The 20169-nt window shown below is 36.9% G+C and overlaps 1 protein-coding gene across 1 annotated transcript in view; it reads left to right on the forward strand.

Annotated features, from left to right (window-relative positions):
* The window catches only part of CPNE8 (copine 8), a 258489-nt gene that overhangs the window by 29953 nt on the left and 208367 nt on the right, over nucleotides 1-20169 (forward strand). Inside the window, exons 2-3 of the mRNA XM_061129923.1 lie at nucleotides 7907-7947; nucleotides 9596-9642. Coding sequence (XP_060985906.1) covers nucleotides 7907-7947; nucleotides 9596-9642 — 88 coding nt within the window. The remainder of the gene's footprint in view (nucleotides 1-7906; nucleotides 7948-9595; nucleotides 9643-20169) is intronic.

Here is a 20169-nt window from a genome sequence, read left to right on the forward strand (position 1 = left end):
CTTACCCCAGACTATTAAAATGTTTTCTGAATTATTCTCTGTGACAACAGAATTCATGTCTTTGATCTATTTTTCACATGTTGTGTAATTAGCTTCTCAAGCAAACATTGAATTGTGTGATTTTTCTTTACAGAAACTTTTGAGTGTTTCCCCTTTGCTTACAGAACGGGATCCAAGCACCTTAACATGCTGTCCAAAATCTTTCCTCATCCTGACCACATATCCCCTTCCAGTCATGTCTCAGACATGAGGTGTAGCAAAAGTGGAGTATTTGCTAGATGTCAAATCTCTTGTGTGTTCTCTACCTTCCCACTATTGTTGGTACTTTCCTTTGGGGTGAGACTTCACCTTCTCCCTGGCAGTTTCTGTACCTATCCTTGCTTATCAAGGTTAACTCATGATGGTTTACTGGATTTCTGAAACTGGAAATAATTTTCTTTCTTTGAGTTCTTACACTACATTTCTTATGAGTTCAGTTCAGTCACTCAGCTGTATCCGACTATTTGAGACCCCATGGACTGCAGCACGCCACGGTTCCCTGTCTGTTATCAACTCCCAGAGCCCACTCAAACTCATGTCCATTGCATCAATGCTGCCATCGAACCATCTCATCCTCTGTCGTCCCCTTCTCCTCCTGCCTTCAATCTTTCACAGCATCAGGGTCTTTTCCAATGAGACAGTTCTTTGCATCAGGTGACCAAAGTATTGGAGTTTCAGCTTCAGCATCAGTCCTTCCAATGAATATTCAGGACTGATTTCCTTTAGGATTCACTGGTTGGGGCTTGCAGTCCAAGGGATTCTCAAGAGTCGTCTCCAACACCACAGTTCAAAAGCATCAATTCTTCGGTGCTCAGCTTTCTTTACAGTCCAACTCTCACATCCATACATGACTGCTGGAAAAACCATAGCTTTGACTAGACGGACCTTTGTTCCTCTAGTATTATCTAGCAAAGTAATATCTGGCAAAGTAATATCTCTGCTTTTTAATACCCTGTCTAGGTTGGTCATAGCTTTTCTTCCAAGAAGCAAGCAGCTTTTTATTTCATGGCTGCAGGCACCATCTGCAGTGACTTGGGAACCCAAGAAAATAAAGTCTGCCACTGTTTCCATTGTTTCCCTATCTGTTTGCCATGAAATGATGGGACCAGATGCCATGATCTTAGTTTTCTGAATGTTGAGTTTTAAGCCAACTTTTTCACTCTCCTTCACTTTCATCAAGAGGCTTTTTAGTTCCTCTTCACTTTATGCCCTAAGGGTGGTATCATCTGCATATCTGTGGTTATTGATATTTCTCCCGGCAATCTTGATTCCAGCTTGTGCTTCATCCAGCCCGGCATATTCTCATGATGTACTCTGCATCTAAGTTAAATAAGCACGGTGACAATATACAGCCTTGACATACTCCTTTCCCCTATTTGGAACCAGTCTGTTGTTCCATGTCCAGGTCTAACTATTGCTTCCTGACCTGCATACAGGTTTCTCAAGAGGCAGGTCAGGTGGTCTGGTATTCCCATCTCTTGAAGAATTTTCCACAGTTTGTGGTGATCCACCCAAAGGGACTCAGGCATACATATGCATATATTCATTCTCTCCCAAATCCCCTTCCCATCCAGGCTAGCACATAAATTTGAGCAGAGTTCCATGTCCTATACTGTAGGTCTTTGTTGTTTACCTGTTTGTATATAGCAGTGTGTATTGACCTTCCCGAAGTTGCTAACTATACCTTTCCCCCAGGCAACCATACGTTTGTTTTCTAAGTCTGAAAGTCACTTTCCCTTTTGTAAGTAAGTTCATTTGTATCATTTTCTTTAGGTTTCCTCATATAAGGCATGTCATATGATATTTTGCCTCTGTCTGATTTACTTCACTCAGTATGACACTCTCTAGGCCCATCCATGTTGCTGCAAATGGCTGAGTAATGTTCCATTGTAATTATATACCACATCTTCTGTCCATGTACATCTATGTTGCTTCCATGTTTTGGCTTTTGTAAACAGTACTGAAATGAACACTGGGGTGCATGTATATTTTGGGCCATGTTTTTCTATAGATATATGCCCAGAAGTGGGATTGCAGGGTCATAAGGTACCTATATATTTAGTTTTTTAAGGAATTTACATACTTTTCTCCATAGTGGCTGTACCAGTTTACATTCCCACCAACAGTGCAAGAGAGTTCCTGTCCATCCACATCCTCTATAGCATTTATTATTTGTGGATTTTTTGATGATGGCCATTTTCACCAATGTGAGTTGAAAATCATTGTAGTTTTGACTTACATTTCTGTAATAACTAGTGATGTTAAACATCTTTTCATGTGCCTGTTGGCCATCTGTTTGTCCTCATTGGAGAAATGTTTATTCTGGTCTTCTGCCCAATTTTTGAGTGGGTTGTTTGTTTTGATGCTATCATCATAAATTGTTTGTAAATCAACTTACAACCAAGACTAATCCCTTATTGGTCACATCATTTGCAAATATTTTGTCCCAATCTATGGGTTGTCATTTCCTTTTGTTTATGTTTCCTTTGCTGTGCAAAAGTTTTTGAGTTTAAGTAGATCCTTTTTCTTAAATTTTTGCTTTCATTCCCATTATTATGGGAGATGGATCAAAAAAGATATTGTTGTGATTTATGTCAGAGGTTGTTCTGCCTCTGTTTTCCTCTTGGAATTTTGTAGTGTTCAGTCTTACATTTAGGTCTTTAGTCCATTTTGAGCTTATTTTTGTGTGTGGAGTTAAGGGATGATTTGATTTCATTTTTTTAACATGTGCACTATATTTTTTCCCCTGCACTATATGTTAAAAAGACTGTTTTTCCAACATTATCTTGCCTCCTTTGTCATAGCTTAATTGACCATACGTGCATGGCTTATTTCTGGGTTTTCTATCCTTTTCCATTGATCTATATTTCTGTTTTTGTGTCAGTATCATACTGTTGTGATGACTGTGGCTCTATAGTATAGTCTGAAGTCAGGGAGCCTGATTAGAACTGCTTTTGCTGCATCCCATAAATTTTGGACTGTTGTGCTTTCATTTCGTGTGTCTCTAGGTAATTTTTTTTATTTCTATTTCTATTTCTTCAGTGATTTAGTGGTTGTTTAGTATCATATTGTGTAGCTGCTACATGTTTGTGTTTCTTAGAGTTTTTTTCTTGTTATTTATTTCTAATCTCATAAAATTGTGATCAGAAAACATGCTTGATATGATTTTGATTTTTTTTTAATTTACCAAAGCTTGCCCTGTGGCCCAGCTTGTGGTCAGTCTTGGAGAATTCTCCATGATCACTTGAGAAGACTGTTTACTCTGCTGCTTTTGGGTGGAATGCTCTATAAATATCAGTTAAGTCCAGCTCATCTAGAGTGTCATTTAAGGCCTGTGTTTCCTTATTGATTTTCTTTCTGAATTATCTGTCCATTGATGAAAGTAGTAAAGCCTCCCACTATTATTGTGTTATTGTCAATTTTGTCCTTTATGTTTACTAGTATTTACCTTACATATTGAGGTGCTCCTATATTGGGTGAATTTGGATTTATAATTGTTATATCTTCTTCTTAGATTGGACCCTTGATCATTATGTAATGTCCTTCTTTGTCTTTTATAACAGTCTTTGTTTTAAAGTATATTTTGTCTGATATGAGTATTGTTACTCCAGCTTTCTTATGTTTACCATTTGAATAAAGTACCTTCTCCCATCCCCTTACTTTTAGTCTGTAAGTGTCCACAGGCCTGAGGTGGGTCTATTGTATACAATATATGTGTGGGTCTTGTTTTTGTATCCACCCATCCAGCCTATGACTTTTGGTTCATACATTTAATCCATTTACATTTAAGATAATTATCAATATGTATGAACCTATTGCAATTCCGTTAATTGTTTTGGATTTGTTTTTGTAGATTTTTTTCCTTCTCTTGTGTTTCCTGCCTATAGAAGTTCCTTTAGTGTTTGTTGAAAAGCCAGTTTAGTGGTGCTGAATTCTTTTAACTTTTGCTAGTCTTGAAAGTGTTTAATTTCTACATGAAATCTGAACAAGAGTCTTATTAGATAGAGAATTCTTGGTTGTAGGTTCTTCCCTTTCATCGCTTGGAGTATATCCTGCCATCCGCTTCTGGCTTGTAGGTTTCTGTTGAGAAATTGTCTGATTACCTTATGGTGTTTCCCTTGTATGTTGTCTTTTTGTCTCTTGTTGGTTTTAATATTTTATGTTGTTCAGTTTGACTACTGTGTCTGGGTTTGTCCCTCCTTGATTTTATCCTGCTTTGAACTTTGCCTTTCTAGACTTAGTTGGCTATTTCCTTTCCTATACTGGGGAAGTGTTCAGCTATTATCTCTTCAGATATTTTCTTGGGTCCTTTCTGTCTTCTCCCTCTGGAACCTCTATACTGAGAATGTGCATTTAATGTCATCCGAGAGGTCTCTTAGGCTGTCTTCATTTCTTTTCACTTTTTTTTTCTATATTCAGTTTTGCAGCAGATGCTTCCTCCATTCTGTCTTCTAGGTCACTTATCCATTTTTTTGCCTCAGTTATTCTGCTATTGATTCCTTCTAGTGTATTATTCATTTCTGTTTGTATGTTCTTTAGTTCTACTAGATCTTTAGTAAACATTTCTGTAAACATTTTTGACATCTTCTCCGTCCTGGATCATCTTCATTATCATTATTCTGACTTCTTTTCCTGGAAGGTTGCCTATCTCCACTTCATTTAATTGGTTTTCTGAGAATTTATCTTGCTCCTTCATCTGGAACAAAATCTTTTTTCTTTTCATTTCTATTAGGTTTCTGTGATTGTGTTATTACTGCTGGAGGCTTCTTGGACTGTAATTCTTGTTTCTTCTGCCATCTCTGGATGAGGATAAGTGGCTTGTGCAGGCTTCCTGATGGGAGGCACTTGGTGGGGAAACTTGTGGGCAAGGCTATGCTCAGTAAAACTTTAACCCAATTGTCTGCTGATGGGCAGGGCTGTGTTTGCCCTGAGGCAACCCAATCCTGGAGTTGCTAAGTCCCAGAGGACTTAAGCCTGATAGGTACCTCCCAGGACTGTTGCTGCCAGTGCCCCTGTCTCCATGGTGGGTCACTGTCAATCCATGCCTTTGCAGGAGACCTTCAAACACTCATAGGTAGGTCTGGTTCAGTCTTTTGTGGGGTCACTGTTCCTTTTCCCTTGGTCCTAGTGCACATAAGATTTTGTTTGTGCCCTTCTAGACTGGAGTCTCTTTTTCCTCCAGTACTGAGGAAGTCATATAATCAAATCCCACTGGCCTTCAAAGTCAGATCCCTTGGGGATTCCCAGTCCATTGGCTGGATCCCTAGGCTGGGGAGCGTGATGTGGGGCCTAGAACCTTCACAACAGTGAAAGAACTTCTTTGGCATTATTGTTCTCCAGTTTGTTGGTCACCCATCTGGCAGGTATCGGATTTGATTTTATCATTTGTGTCCTTCCTACCATTTTGTTGTGGCTTCTCCTCTTTCCTTGATTTGGAATATCTTTTTTTTTTTTTTTTTTCTTATGGGTTCCACTGTGCTGGGAGAAATATCAATAACCTCAGATATGCAGATGGCACCCCCCTTATGGCAGAAAGTGAAGAAGAACTAAAGAGCCTCTTGATGAAAGTGAAAGAGGAGAGTGAAAAAGTTGGCTTAAAGCTCAACATTCAGAACACTAAAATCATGGCATCTGGTCCCATCACTTCATGGCAAATAGATGGGGAAACAGTGGAAACAGTGGATGACTTTTTTTTTGGCGGGGGCGGGGGGCACTCCACAATCACTGCAGATGGTGATTGCAGCTATGAAATTAAAAGACGCTTACTCTTTGGAAGGAAAGTTATGACCAACCTAGACAGCATATTAAAAAGCAAAGACATTACTTTGTCAACAAAGGTCTGTCTAGTCAAGGCTATGGTTTTTCCAATAGTCATGTATGGATGTGAGAGTTGGACTATAAAGAAAGCTGAGCGCTGAAGAATTGATGCTTTTGAGCTGTGGTGTTGGAGAAGACTCTTGAGAGTCCCTTGGACTGCAGGGAGATCCAACCAGTCCATCCATCCTAAAGGAGATCAGCCCTGTGTGTTCATTGAAAGGACCAATGTTGAAGCTGAAACTCCAATACTTTGGCCACTTGATGTGAATAACTGACTTATTTGAAAAGACCTTGATACTGGGGAAGATTGAGGGCAGGAAGAGAAGGGGATGACAGAGGATGAGATGGTTGGATGGCATCACCAACTCAGTGGATATGGGTTTGGGTGAACTCTGGGAGTTGGTGATAGACAGGGAGGCCTAGCGTGCTGCAGTCCATGGGGTCGCAAAGAGTCAGACACGACTGAGTGATTGAACTGAACTGACTGTCTTCCTGTTGATGGTTGTTCAACAGCTAATTGTGATTTTGGTGCTCTGGCAGGAGAAGATGCCTAGCTGATTTTTATCTTGATGATCTCTCCACTGATGTCAGTAGGATGTTGAAGTCTCCTGCTTTTATTGCATTATTGTTGATTTCTCCCTTTATGTCTGTCAGTATTGGTTTATATATTTAGACACTCCTCTATTGGGTATCGGAGAAGGCAATGGCAACCCACTCCAGTATCCTTGCCTAGAAAATCCCATGGACGGAGGAGCCTGGTAGTCTCCTCCATGGGGTCGCTAAGAGTCGGACAGGACTGAGTGACTTCACTTTCACTTTTCACTTTCCTGCATTGGAGAAGGAAATGGCAACCCACTCCAGTGTTCTTGCCTGGAGAATCCCAGGGACAGGGGAGCCTGGTGGGCTGCCGTCTATGGCATCACACAGAGTCGGACACGACTGAAGCGACTTAGCAGCAGCAGCAGCAATGAGAAATTTAAATTGCAAAGTTTAGGGACTAAGTCATGAAGAGTTTATGGAGTTTTTTTCTCCTATTATAAAGGATCTAAATTTTTTGTTTTTGACCTTACCACTATATGTTATGGATCCTAATGGCTAGAAGAAATAATGTTCAAATAAAGTCTATGATTAAGAACATTTATCTTTATTGTTGTTAGAAATCCATTATTTTCTGTTTGTCATTAAAGATTGTATTTTTTTTTTTTTTTAAGATAAGTAAGGTACTAGAATCACATCATTTTCATTTATATGTGTATAACACAGTTTTTGAGTTCCAAGCACACTGCAATATTTGTATTGTCTCTCCTTGATTTTTATGAACTCTGAAAGAAAGAGCTGAATTACATTTTTAAAGGACACTTAATGAGCAAAACTAGACACAGGGAAAACTGAAAATTTCCACTTAAATAGAGCACTTCCTTTATAAATATATAACACAGTATATTCTCAAATGGAAATGTTTTAAAATTTTACTGGTTTTTCGATCATTGCTGGAGCCATCGTGTCTGCTTAAGGGACAAATGGAGTATTTTCATTTGATTTCTGACTAGTAGTCTTTGACAGTTCCAAATATAAACATGTCTGATAGTTTCTTTTTTTGGGGGGGAATATTTGAAAATGTCTGATTTTCTTTTTCTTTTTTTGGTGTGTGCTGTTCTGTTGACTATATTTGTATTTTCTCAGTGTATCATGATTCCATGGAAAGAGTAATTTTTAAGAACCTGGAATATGAAAATGTATCAAGTTGATACAAAAAGCATATCAAATATTAAGCACAGTACTGATAAATGCACATGGGTGGTACTCGGGAGAAAAATAAGACAGGGTAAATGTGAGATTTTTATTGTAAGTATTAAATATAAAAATGTAATGTAGCTTTTATAAATTATTACCAGTTAGTGGAGGATGAATATGCAGCACAAATTTAAATTTTAGAACTTCTAAGTCATTATTAATTTAATTTATATATTACATTACATTTATATGTTTATACATTTATATAGATATTTTGGTATTACATTTATCTAGCATTTCCTTTTTTCTTCAACAGAAATCTTCTTGACCGAGACACGTTTTCTAAATCTGATCCAAGTAAGTATTTAACTTGCTTTTTGAAATAGTTTATTCAGGAGGAGAAAGGGGCAACAGAGGATGCGATGGTGCAATGGCATCACTGACATAATGGACATGAGTTTGAGCAAACTCTGGGTGATAGTGAAAAAAACAGGAAGCTTGGTGTGCTGTGGTTCATGGAGTCACAGAGAATTGGACATGACTTAGCAACTGAACAACAGCAACAACTTATTTTACTTACTTGATTTTGTAGAAAGTTGTATGAAAATTATAATTTTTACTTAAATATTGTCTTAAAGACTAGAAAGCAAGGGGGAATACGATCTCAGGCCCTGCATTCTTATCTACCTGGGCAGTACTCTGGCTAAAAAGAGGAAATTGCTTAGCATTTTGAGACTAAGAAGAAAATACAAATGACTCCAATGAAGGACTATTCATTTTGAAATTAAAACCTCACTGTAAAGCCATATGATAGAAATTATATTTGAAAGACAGCTGTAATGGGCCATAATTCTAAGTGATCAAGTCTCAGAGTAACAAGTTTCCTTTTTTTGTGAATAAAGGAAGTATATAAAATCATGTATAACCAAGTGAATTATATAGCATCTTGAATGAGCTGAATATTTTGATTACTAATTATGTATACATTGAAAGCTGGACATAAATTGTACAATGAAAGCCAATTTTAATTAGAAAACAATAGAAATAATGTATAAATCAAAAAAAGAAGTTGATATCCAGTTGCTCTCCATCTCTTCAAATGTATGAAACTGTGTGGTTTAATGATGGGAGAGAGGTTTTTTCAGTTGATGAAAGAATTCTTGAGATCGTCACTGGAGAAAAGGCATTGCAATTTGTGGGTATTAAAAGTTCCCAGGACTCATCAGTAAGTGAATGGGATATTTTTATCCCTTAATCTTTACTCTAGACTCTTAATCTACCTTTTTTGGACCTTCATTTGTGGTTGACAGGATTTCTTGTTTACAAACATTGAGGATAGGAGTTGCAGATATTATATTTAACATTTGATTTGGTGCAGATTGTCCTTCCTATGATGCTTCTGAGGATTATAACTATCCTTGGAAGAGCATAACCTATGACTGGTAACATACTGAAATACTTCAAAACTGTTTGTGTGTGTGTTAGTTGCTCAGTTGTATCTGACTCTTTGAGACCCCATGGACTATAGACCACCAGGCTCCTCCATCCATGGAATTTTCCAGGCCAGAGAACTGGAGTGGGTTGCCATTCCCTTCAATAGGGGATTTTCCTAACCTAGGAACTGAACCCTGGTCTCCTGCACTGCAGACAGATTCCTTACCAGCTGAGCCCCTAGAGAATTCACAGAACTATTTAACCTTAGTTTAAAAAAAAATCATCTACATTTGTAGCGTAATGTAATTGTAGACGTTAGCAAATAACTATTATATTTTTGTGCTAAGACCTATACATGTTAAGGTCTAAAGACCTGTTATAGTTTTTTTGCTTATTTATAAAAATTTTAATCATGTGATAATTTATTAGCAATTTTCCTGCCAGAGTAAGGTGAGGTATTAAGAACTAATTTTAACATACCTTTTGGACAGCTGAAAAATAAATTGGGTTTGTTCACTTGATATTTATAAAAGATGTTTAGATATATTTATTTTTTTTCATCTTTTTGTAGTTTGTGTCTTATATATACAAGGAGTTGGAAATAAAGAATGGAGAGAGGTAAGAATTGGAATTTTTAAAATATGATTTTTATGCTGCAAGACATGGTATAAGTTACAATGTAATCAAGATGATACTTTCCTGTTTTTAGTTATTTTCAGTCATCTTCAACCCAAAGATTGAATTTCTTTCTAATTTTATTTCATTTTAATTTGATGGAAGCAATTTTTGTGTTTTGTTTTTAATAGTCTTCAATGTTTAGCTCATTTATGATCTTTCTGTGAAATAATCTAGCCTTGATTTGTGTTTTCTTCAGTCTTACATAAATTTAGTAGATCCCGTTCTTACACAGTTGAAGTGTGTATTCAGTCTCACTTTTTGAGGTCAACTGCTGATTTTATAAAATATTGCTTTCAAAGATTTTAAGTGTGGTGATTGATATCAATTATCTGCTTTTTGAGAGGTAGTAACTTGTTATTTGAAAATAAAGTAGAAACTCAGTTTCCTATTATTAGGTTGGTGCAAAAGTAATTGCAGTTTTGTATTGTTGAAACTGGCCATTTGATATTGGAATACATTCAAAATAAAAAAGGTTATGTCATACATCATTTTAACGGGCATTTCTCTCTTTATTTTCTTTTTGCTAATGACATTGCTTGGTGTAATATTATTACTTGTTTATTTTATATTTATTTTAGACTATGTAAATGATGTTAGACAAATTGCAAATTTGGGCAGTTTTCTTATTTGAGTACAAAATAGGTTGTAAAGCAGCTCACAACATCAACAATGCATTTGGCCTGGGAATTGTTAAATGTACAGTGCAGTGGTGGTTCAAGAAGTTTTGCAAAGGAGGCAAGAGTCTTGAAGTTGAGAAGTGTAATCACTGGCCATCAGAAGTTGAGAACAACCAATTGAGAGCCATCATCGAAGAAGATCCTCTTACAACTAAATGAGAAGTTGCCCAAGAACTTACCATCAACCATTCTATGGTCATTTGGCATTTGAAGCAAATTGGAAAGGTGAAAAAGCTTGATGTGTTTATCATGCCTCATGAGCTGACCAGAAATCAAAACAAGCATTTTTGAAGTGATGTCTTATTCTACACAATAATAATGAGGCATTTTTAAACTGGATTGTGATATGTGACAAAAAGTGGATATTTTTATGATGACTGGCAATGACCAGCTCAGTGGTTGGACAGAGAAGAAATTCTAAAGCACTTTCCAAAACCGAACTTATACCAAAAAAAGCTCATCATCTGCTGCTGGTCTCATCCACTACAGCTTTCTGAATCCCAGTGAAATCATTACATCTAAGAAGTATGCTAAGCAAATTGATGAAATGCATTAAAAACTATAACGCCTGCAACTGGCACTGGTCAACAGAAAATATCCAATTCTTCTCCATGACAACACCTGACGGCATGTTGCACAACCAAAGCTTCAAAAGTTGAACAAATTCGGATACAAAATTTTCCCTCATCCACCATATTTGCCTGACCTCTCACCAACCACCACTTCTTCAAGCATCTCTATAACATTTTGCAGGGAAAACACTTCCACAACCAGCAGGATATGGAAAATTCTTTCCAAGAATTTGTCAAATCCCAAAACATGGATTTTTATGCTACAGGAATAAGCAAACTTATTTCTCATTGGCAAAAATGTGTTGATTGTAATGGTTCCTGTTTTGATTAATAAAGGTATGTTTGAGCCTAGTTAATAATGATTTAAAATTCACAGCCCGAAAGCATAATTACATTTTCACCAACCTAAATACAAATACTTTGTTTAATGGAGTAAAAGCAAGGAGGCAGAATTATACTTTTTCATGGTTAATGATTTTATTATTTTTATTTCATTATAGTTGATGTGTGATATTATATAAGTTACAGGTGTATAATATATTGATTTGCATATTTTAAAGGTTGTACTCCGTTTGTACTTATTATAAAGTATTGACTAAATTCTCTATGTTATATAGAATATCTTTATAGCTTACTTCATACATAAAGGTTTTTACCTTAGTCCTTAGTCTTAAGGACCTTTCACCTTAGTCTTGGTCCTCTACCCCTGAATTGCCCCTCCCACTTTCTCTCTCTCCCCATTGGTCACTGCTAGTTTCTTCTTTCTGTCTGTGAATCTTTTCTTTTTGTTATACTCACTAGTTTGTTGTATTTTTTATATTCCACATATAAAGTAGCTTATTTCACTTAGCAAAATATTCTCCAAGTTCATTCATGTTGTTGCAAATGTAAAATTTCATCATTTTTATATCGTTAATATGCCATTATATGTGTGTGTGTGTGTATATATATATATATATATATATATATATATAGAGAGAGAGAGAGAGAGAGAGAGCGATACAGATATAGATATATCTATATATATCATGTCTTCCAGTTCAAAAACATGGTGTATTTTTCCATCTGTTTCATCTTCAGTTTCTTTCATCAGCATCTTATAGTTTTCTGTGGATAGTATCATTTCAACTACAAACAATGACAATCTTACTTCTTCTTCCTTACCAATTTAGATTTTTTATTATTTTTTTCCTGTTTAATTGCTGTGGTTAAGATTTCCAATACTGTGTTGAGCAAAACTGGTAAGAGTGGGCAACATTTTCTTGTCCCTGATCTTAGAGGTAATTATTTCAAATTTATACTGTTGAGTATGATATTAGCTGTTGGTTTTTCACATATGGCCTTTATTATGTTGTGGTATATTTCCTCTATGGTCACTTTCTAAAAAGTTCTTATAATTAATGGATATTGAATTTTGTCAAAAGCTTTTTTCTGCATTTATTGAGATGATCATATGGTTTTTAATCTTCAATTTATTAATGTGGTGTATCACATGATTGATTTGTGGATAATGAAAAATCCTTGCATTCTTGTCATAAATCTCATTGGTCATGGTGTATTATCCTTTCATTTATCATTGGAGTCAGTTTGCTAGTATTCTGTTGAAGATTTTTGAATCTGTTTATCAGTGATATTGGCCTGTATTTTCTTTCTTTCCTTTTTTTATCTAATATTGGTATAAGGGTGATGCTAGGTTCATAGAATGATTTTAGAAATGTTCCTTTCTTTGGAATTTTTAGATATATTTTTAGAAGAATAGGTGTTAACTCTTCTGTAAATGTTTGGTAGAATACACCTCTGATGTCATGTTCCCTTGGACTTTTGCTCACTGGGAGTGTTTTAATTACTGATTCAATTTCAGTACTGGTAATTGTTCTGCTCATATTTTCTATTTCTTCTTGGTTCAGTCTTGGGAGATTATATGTTTTTAAGTATTTGTCTGTTTTTTCTAAGTTTCTATTTTATTGGTGTTTAGCTGTTTGTAGTAGTCTTCTTGAGATATTTTTTAGTAACATTTCTCTGGTATCAGTTGTAACGTCTCCTTTATTATATCTGATTGTAGTGATTTTATTCCTCTCCCCCCTTTTCTTGTTAGGTCAGGCTGAAGGTTTACCAATTTTGTTCATTTTCCCAAAGAACTGACTTTTAGTTTAACTGATTTTTTTCTATGTTTTTTTTTTTATACTTTATGTCATTTGTTTCTGCTTTGATCTATGCTTTCTCTCTTAATAGTTTTGAGTTTTATTTGTTCTTACTCCAAGTTCTTTAGGTGCAAGTTTAAATTGTTTATTTGAACTTATTGTTAAATCCTGATGTAAGCTTGTATTGCTATAGACTTCTCTCTTAGAACTGCTTTTACTGTGTCCTATAGGTTTTGGATCATTGTGTTTTTGTGTTCATTTGTCTCTAGGTGTTTTTTTTTTTTGTTTCCTCTTTGACTACTTCTGTGATCTGTTGGTTGTTTAGTGGCATATTATTTAGCATTCATGTTTTTGTGGTTTTTTGCAGTTTTTTTCTTGTAGCTGATTTCTAGTCTCAATCAGTGTGGTTGGAAAGATTTTTGATATTATTTCAATTTTCTTAAATTTCATATGGTTTGCTTTGTGGCCTACTATGTGATCTGTCTGAGAGAATACTCCATATGCACTTAAAAAGAATGTATATTCTATTGCTTTCAGGTGGAATATCATATATATAAATATATGTGTGTGTATATATATATATATATATATATATATATAATTCATGTGGTCTAATGTGTCATTTAAGGCAAGTGTTTCCTTATTGATTTTACATATGGATGATCTGTCCACTGATATAAATGGAGTTTAAAGTCCCTTTACTGTTGTGTTACTGCTGTCAACTTCCTCTTCTGTGTCTGTTAACATTTGCCTTATGTAATTTATTAATAGGTTCAGCATATATACTTATTTGCTGTTATACCTATATACTTATTTGCTGTTATTGTCTGTTTATATATACTTAAAGTTGTTATATCCTCTTGGATCTATTGCTTCATCATTATGTAGTGTCTCTCTTTGTCTTTTGTACCAGTGATTATTTTATAGTCTATTTTACTAAGTATTACTAACTCTTTGTTGAAAGGTTCCAATTTCTCATTATTCTTCTGAATTCTGTGACCATCTTTACCATTACTACCTGAACTCTTTCTTGAGTAGATTGCCTATCTCCATCTCACTTAGTTCTTTTGGAGTTTTAGCTTTACTTTTGCTCCTTCATCTCATACATATTCCTCTATTGCTCAGTTTTCCTAAGGAGCTATTTGTATTTTCATGTTCTTAAAGTTCTGTTGTGTTTCCTGACCTTAGAGAAGAGGCCTTATGTTGCTGTTGTTGTTGTTGTTGTTGTTCAGTTGCTAAGTCATGTCCAGCTCTTTGTGACCCCATGGAGTGCAGCACTCCAGGCTCCCCTGTCCTTCACTGTCTCCTGGAGTTTGCTCAAGTTCATGTCCATTGAGTCAGTAATGCTATCCAACTATCTCAACCTCTGTGGCCCCCTTCTCCTCCTGTCCTCAATCTTTACCAGCATGACGGACTTTTCCAATGAGTTGGCTGTTCACATCAAGTGGCCTGAGTATTGGAGCTTCAGCTTCAGCATCAGTTCTTCCAATGAATAGTCAGGGTTGATTTCCTTTAAGACTGACTGGTTTGATCTCCTTGCTGTCCAAGGGGCTCTCAAGAGTCTTCTCCAGTACCACACTTTGAAAGTGTCAGTTCGTTGGCACTCTGTCTTTTTTATAGTCTAGCTCTGACATCTATACATAACTACTAGAAAAACCATAGGTTTGACTATATAGACCTTTGTCACCAGAGTAATGTCTCTGCTTTTTAATACACTGTCTAGGTTTGTCATAGCTTTTCTTCCAAGGAGCAAGCGTCCTTTAATTTTGTGGCTGCAGTCACCATCTGCATTGATTTTGGAGCCCAAGAAAATAAAATCTGTCCCTGTTTCCACTTTTGCCACTTCTATTTCCCATGAAGTGATGGGACTGGAGGCCATGATCTTAGGTTTTGTAATATTGAGATTTAAACCAGCTTTTTTCCCTACTCTTCTTGCACCTCATCAAGAGGCTTTTAGTTCCTCTTCAATTTCTGCCATTAGAGTGGTATCATCTGCATATCTGAGGTTGTTGATATTTCTCCCAGCAATCTTGATTCTGCCTTGGGATTCATCCAGCCCAGCATTTTACATGATGTACTCTGCATATAAGTTAAATAAGAGGGTGACAACATACAGCCTTTTTTTGTATTCCTTTCCCAGTTTTGAACCAGTCCATTGTTCAATGTCTGGCTTAACTCTTGCTTCTTGACTGCATACAGCTTGCTCAGGAGACAGGTAAGGAGGTCTACCATCTTGAAGGTCCTATCTTTTTAGGAGATTTTCAGTTTGTTGTGATCCACACAGTAAAAGTGTTTAATGTAGTCAATGAACAGAAGTAGGTGTTTCTCTGAAACTGCTTAGTTTTCTCAATAATGCACCAGATGTTAGCAGTTTGATCCCTGCTTCCTCTGCCTTTTCTAAACCCAGCTTGTACATCTGGAAATTCTTGTTTAATGTGTTGCTGAAGCTTAACTTGAAGGGTTTTGAGCATTACATTGCCAGCATGTGAAATGAGCACAATTGCACAATAGTTTGAACATTCTTTGGCATTGCCCTTCTTTAGACTGGGATGAAAACACCTTTTCCTGTGGCCACCACTGAGTTTTCTGAATTTGCTGACATATTCAATGTAATATTTTAACTGGATCATATTTTAGGCCTTAAGTAGCAGATGTCATCTTTGCCCCAGCAGCACATTCCTTTTTTGTCATCCAACATGTTTGCTTTAGGGGTTTCCTCTAAGAGAGCTATGTGCATCTTTTTTTTGGTTAACTGACTGTGTGTGACCCCATGGACTGCAGCACTCCATGCTTCCCTATCCGTCAACAATTCCTGGAGCTTGTTGAAACTCACATTCATCAAGTTGGTGATGCCATCAAAACAACTCACCCTCTGTCATCCCCTTCTCCTGCCTTAAATCTTTCCCAGCATCAGGGTCTTTTCTAATGAGTCAGTTCTTTGCATCAGGTGGCCAAAGTACTGGAGATTCAGCTTCAGCATCGGTCATTCCAATAAATATTCAGCACTGTTTCCTTTAGGATTGACTGATTTGATCTCCTTGTAGTCCAAGGGACTCTCAAGGGTCTTCTCTAACACAGCAGTTCAAAAGAATCAGTTCTCCAGCACTCAACTTTCTTTATGGTCCAACTCTGACATCCATACACAATTCCTGGAAAAAATATAACTTTGACTAGATGGACCTTTGTTGGCAAAGTAATGTCTCTGCTTTTTAATAAGCTGTCTAGGTTGGTCATAGCTTTTCTTCCAAGGAGCAAGCATCTTTTACTTTCATGGCTGCAGTCACCATCTGCAGTGATTTTGGAGCCCAAGAAAATAAAGTCTGACACTGTTTCCAGGGTCTCCCCATCTGTTTACCATGAAGTGATTTTTCCAGTAGTCATGTTTTGATGTGAGAGTTGGACTATAAAGAATGTTGAGCTCTGAAGAATTGATGCTTTTGAACTGTGGTGTTGGAGAAGACTCTTGAGAGTTCCTTGGACTGCAAGGAGATCCAACCGGTCCATCCTAAAGGAGATCAATCCTGAGTATTCATTGGAAAGACTGATGCTGAAGCTGAAACTCCTATACTCTGGCCACCTGATGTGAAGAACTGACTCATTGGAAAAGCCCCTGATGCTGGGAAAGATTGAAGGCAGGAGGAGAAGGGGATGACAGAGGATGAGATGGTTGGATGGCATCACCCGCTCGATGGACATGAGTTTGAGTGAGCTCCAAGAGTTGTTGATGGACAGGGAAGCCTGATGTGCTGCAGTCCATGGGGTTGCAAAGAGTTGGACATGACTGAGCGACCAAACTGAACTGATGCAACCAGATGCCATGATCTTTGTTTTTGAATGTTGAGTTTTAAACCAGCTTTTTCACTCTCTTCTTTGACTTTCAAGAGGCTCTTTAGTTCCTCTTAACTTCCTGCCATAATGGCAGTGTCACCTGCATTTGTGATGTTATTGATTTTTCTTCTGGCAATCTTTATTCCAGCTTGTGCTTCATCCAGCCCAGCATTTCACATAATGTACTCTGCATGTAAGTTAAATAAGCAGGGAGACAATATACAGTCAAAGGCGTTGGCGTAGTAAATAAAGTAGAAGTAGGCGTTTTTCTGGAATTCTCTTCCTTTTTTTTATGATCCAACAGATGTTGGCAATTTGGTCTCTGGTTCCCTTGCCTTTTCTAAATCCATCTTGAACATCTGGAAGTTCTCAGTTCACATACTGTTGAAGCCTAGCTTGCAGAATTTTGAGCATTACTTTGCTAGCGTGTCAGACGAATGCAATTGTGGTACCTTGAACCACAATTCTTTGGCATTGTCTTTCTTTTGGATTGGAATGAAGACTACCCTTTTCCAGTCTTTGGCCACTGCTGCATTTTCTAAATTTGCTGGCATATTGAGTGCAGCACTTCCACTGCATTATCTTTTAGGATTTGAAATAGCTCAGCTGGAATTCCGTCACCTCCACTAGCTTTGTTCGTAGTGATGCTTTCAAAAGCCCACTTGATTTCACACTTCAGGTTTTCTGGATCTAGATGTGTGATCGTACCATTGTGGTAATCTGGGTCATTAAGATCTTTTTTGTATATTTCTTCTGTGTATTCTTGCCACCTCTTCTTAATATCTTCTGCTTCTGTTAGATCCATTAGATCTATACCATATCTATCCATTATTACGCCTATCTTTACATGAAATTTTTCCTTAGTATCTCTAATTTTCTTGAAGAGATCTCTAGTCTTTCCCATTCTGTTGTTTTCCTTTATTTGTTTGCATTGATCACTTAGGAAGGCTTTCTTATATCTCTTTGCTATTCTTTGGAATTCTGCATTCAGATGCATATATCTTTCTTTTTCTCATTTGCCTTTCACTTGTCTTCTTTTCTTAGCTATTTGCAAGGCCTCCTCTGACAACCATTTTGTCTTTTTGCATTTCTTCTCTTTGGGGATTGTTTTGATCATCGCTTCCTGTACGATGTTACGAACCTCTCTCCATAGTTCTTCAGATACTCTATCTATCAGATCTAATCCCTTGAATCTATTTGTCACTTCCACAGTATAATCAAATTGAATTTACTTATCTTCCACTTACTATATGACTGACATATAGTAAGACACTATATGATTAAGGCTACAGTGGTTCTCTAAGAGATCAAAATACCTTTTTAAGAGTAAAAAACTGGTAAGTGGTTGGTAAGTAAACTGCTACATTATAATATTCTGTAAAGTTTATTGCAGAAGACCAACTGTAGATGGGAAAATTACCAGTGGGATTTATTTGGCTTCAAACCTAATATGATGCTGTGGTATTACATAGCTATTAAAAAAGCTAATGGAATTGGAGAATTTATTGATGAATATGCAATACTGACATTAAGGAAGATAATGCTGTTATGTTGAACTGTAGGAAACTGTCATTACTGTAGCTCAAAAATTGTTGAGTGTTTGCAATTTAGTGTGATTTCAATTAAATACTCTTGTATTTTGCTCTGGTAGAAGCAAATCTGGAGTGTTTGTTTTCATTTCTCCATTTGAGATTATTGAATGCCAACTATATATTTGAGGAGGACTACCATCTTGAATAAAGTGATAGATGCTATATCACATGAATGAAGGAATGTTTAACCTAAAAAATGAAAAGTCTCCGCATAGTCAAAATAACTGTCTTCAAATTCATAAAGCATTTTGCTCTAGACATGGGGGAACAGTTATTTGGTGTTGAGACAAGAAAGCAGAAAATAAAATATAGGCTCAAAGGATGAAGAGACAGAGAGGCATTATTTTGTTCACTGCAGGGAAGACATTTGTAACATTTAGGGTATCATGGTAGAATGGATTTCCTTGAGCAGGATTCTGGAGCTAGAACTATAGTGAGTGCCCTGTGTTCAATCTGGGGTTGGACTAACTCATCAGGAAAAAACAATTGAACTTGTTTAGTTCTATTTACTTGCAAGTCTGATATTATGATGCTATAGAAGTCATAATTTTGTATTCTTATTATCAATTTTCTCATTATCTTTTAAGTATTGAACATTATTTTACAGAATAATAGCAAGAACCATCCTTTCCTGATCTCGTGTTTGTGCTAAGTCCCTTCAGTTAGTGTTTGACTCTTTGTGACCCTATGGACTGTAGACTGTCAGGCTACTCTGGCCATGGGATTCTCCAGGCAAAAATACTGGAGTGGGTTGCCATGCCCTCCTCCAGGGGAATCTTCCCAACCCAGGGACTGAACCTATGTCTCTTGTCTCCTGCATTGGGAGGCTGGTTCTTTACCACTAGTGCCTCCTAAGAGGTCCCATTTTGATCTTAAAACGTTTATTTCTCTCATGAAGGAATTATTTAAAACACAAAGTAAAGAGCTAGAATTTAGAGGGGATAAAGTTGAACAAAGGAGTGAAATAACTGTAGATGTTCTTCTACTTCAAAAATTTTCTCACATCTGAGCCAGAGGACTTTCTGCATCCATCAGTGACTTCCTTCTTATGTGTCACAGGAAGAGTTCAACATGCGTTACAAAATCCATTACATGTTAAGACCATTTCGAACAGCTGCTACCATAAATGAAGAAATCCATTTATTCAAGGTTGCTTATGGAGAATTAATCACATAAAAAACCACTCTAATAATTCAGTTCAGTTCAGTCGCTCAGTCATGTCCGACTCTTTGTAACCCCATGAACTGCAACACACCAGGCCTCCCTGTCCATCACCAACTCCCGCAGGTCACTCAAACTCATGTCCGTTGAGTCCGTGATGCCATCCAACCATCTCATTCTCTGTCGTCCCCTTTTCATCCTGCCTTCAATCTTTCCCAAAATCAGGGTCTTTTCCAATGAGTCAACTCTTCGCATCAGGTGGCCAAAGTATTGGAGTTTCAGCTTCAACATCAGTCCTTCCAGTGAACAGCCAGGACTGATCTCTTTTAGGATGGACCGGATGGATACTCTTGCAGTACAAGGGACTCTCAAGAGTCTTCTCCAACACTACAGCTCAAAAGCATCAATTCTTCTGCACTCAGCTTTCTTTATAGTCCAACTCTCACATCCATACATGACCACTGGAAAAACCATAGCCTTGACTAGACGGACCTTT

The sequence above is a fragment of the Dama dama genome, chromosome 3 (genome assembly GCF_033118175.1).
Source record: "Dama dama isolate Ldn47 chromosome 3, ASM3311817v1, whole genome shotgun sequence".
NCBI classification, from domain to species: Eukaryota; Metazoa; Chordata; class Mammalia; order Artiodactyla; family Cervidae; genus Dama; species Dama dama.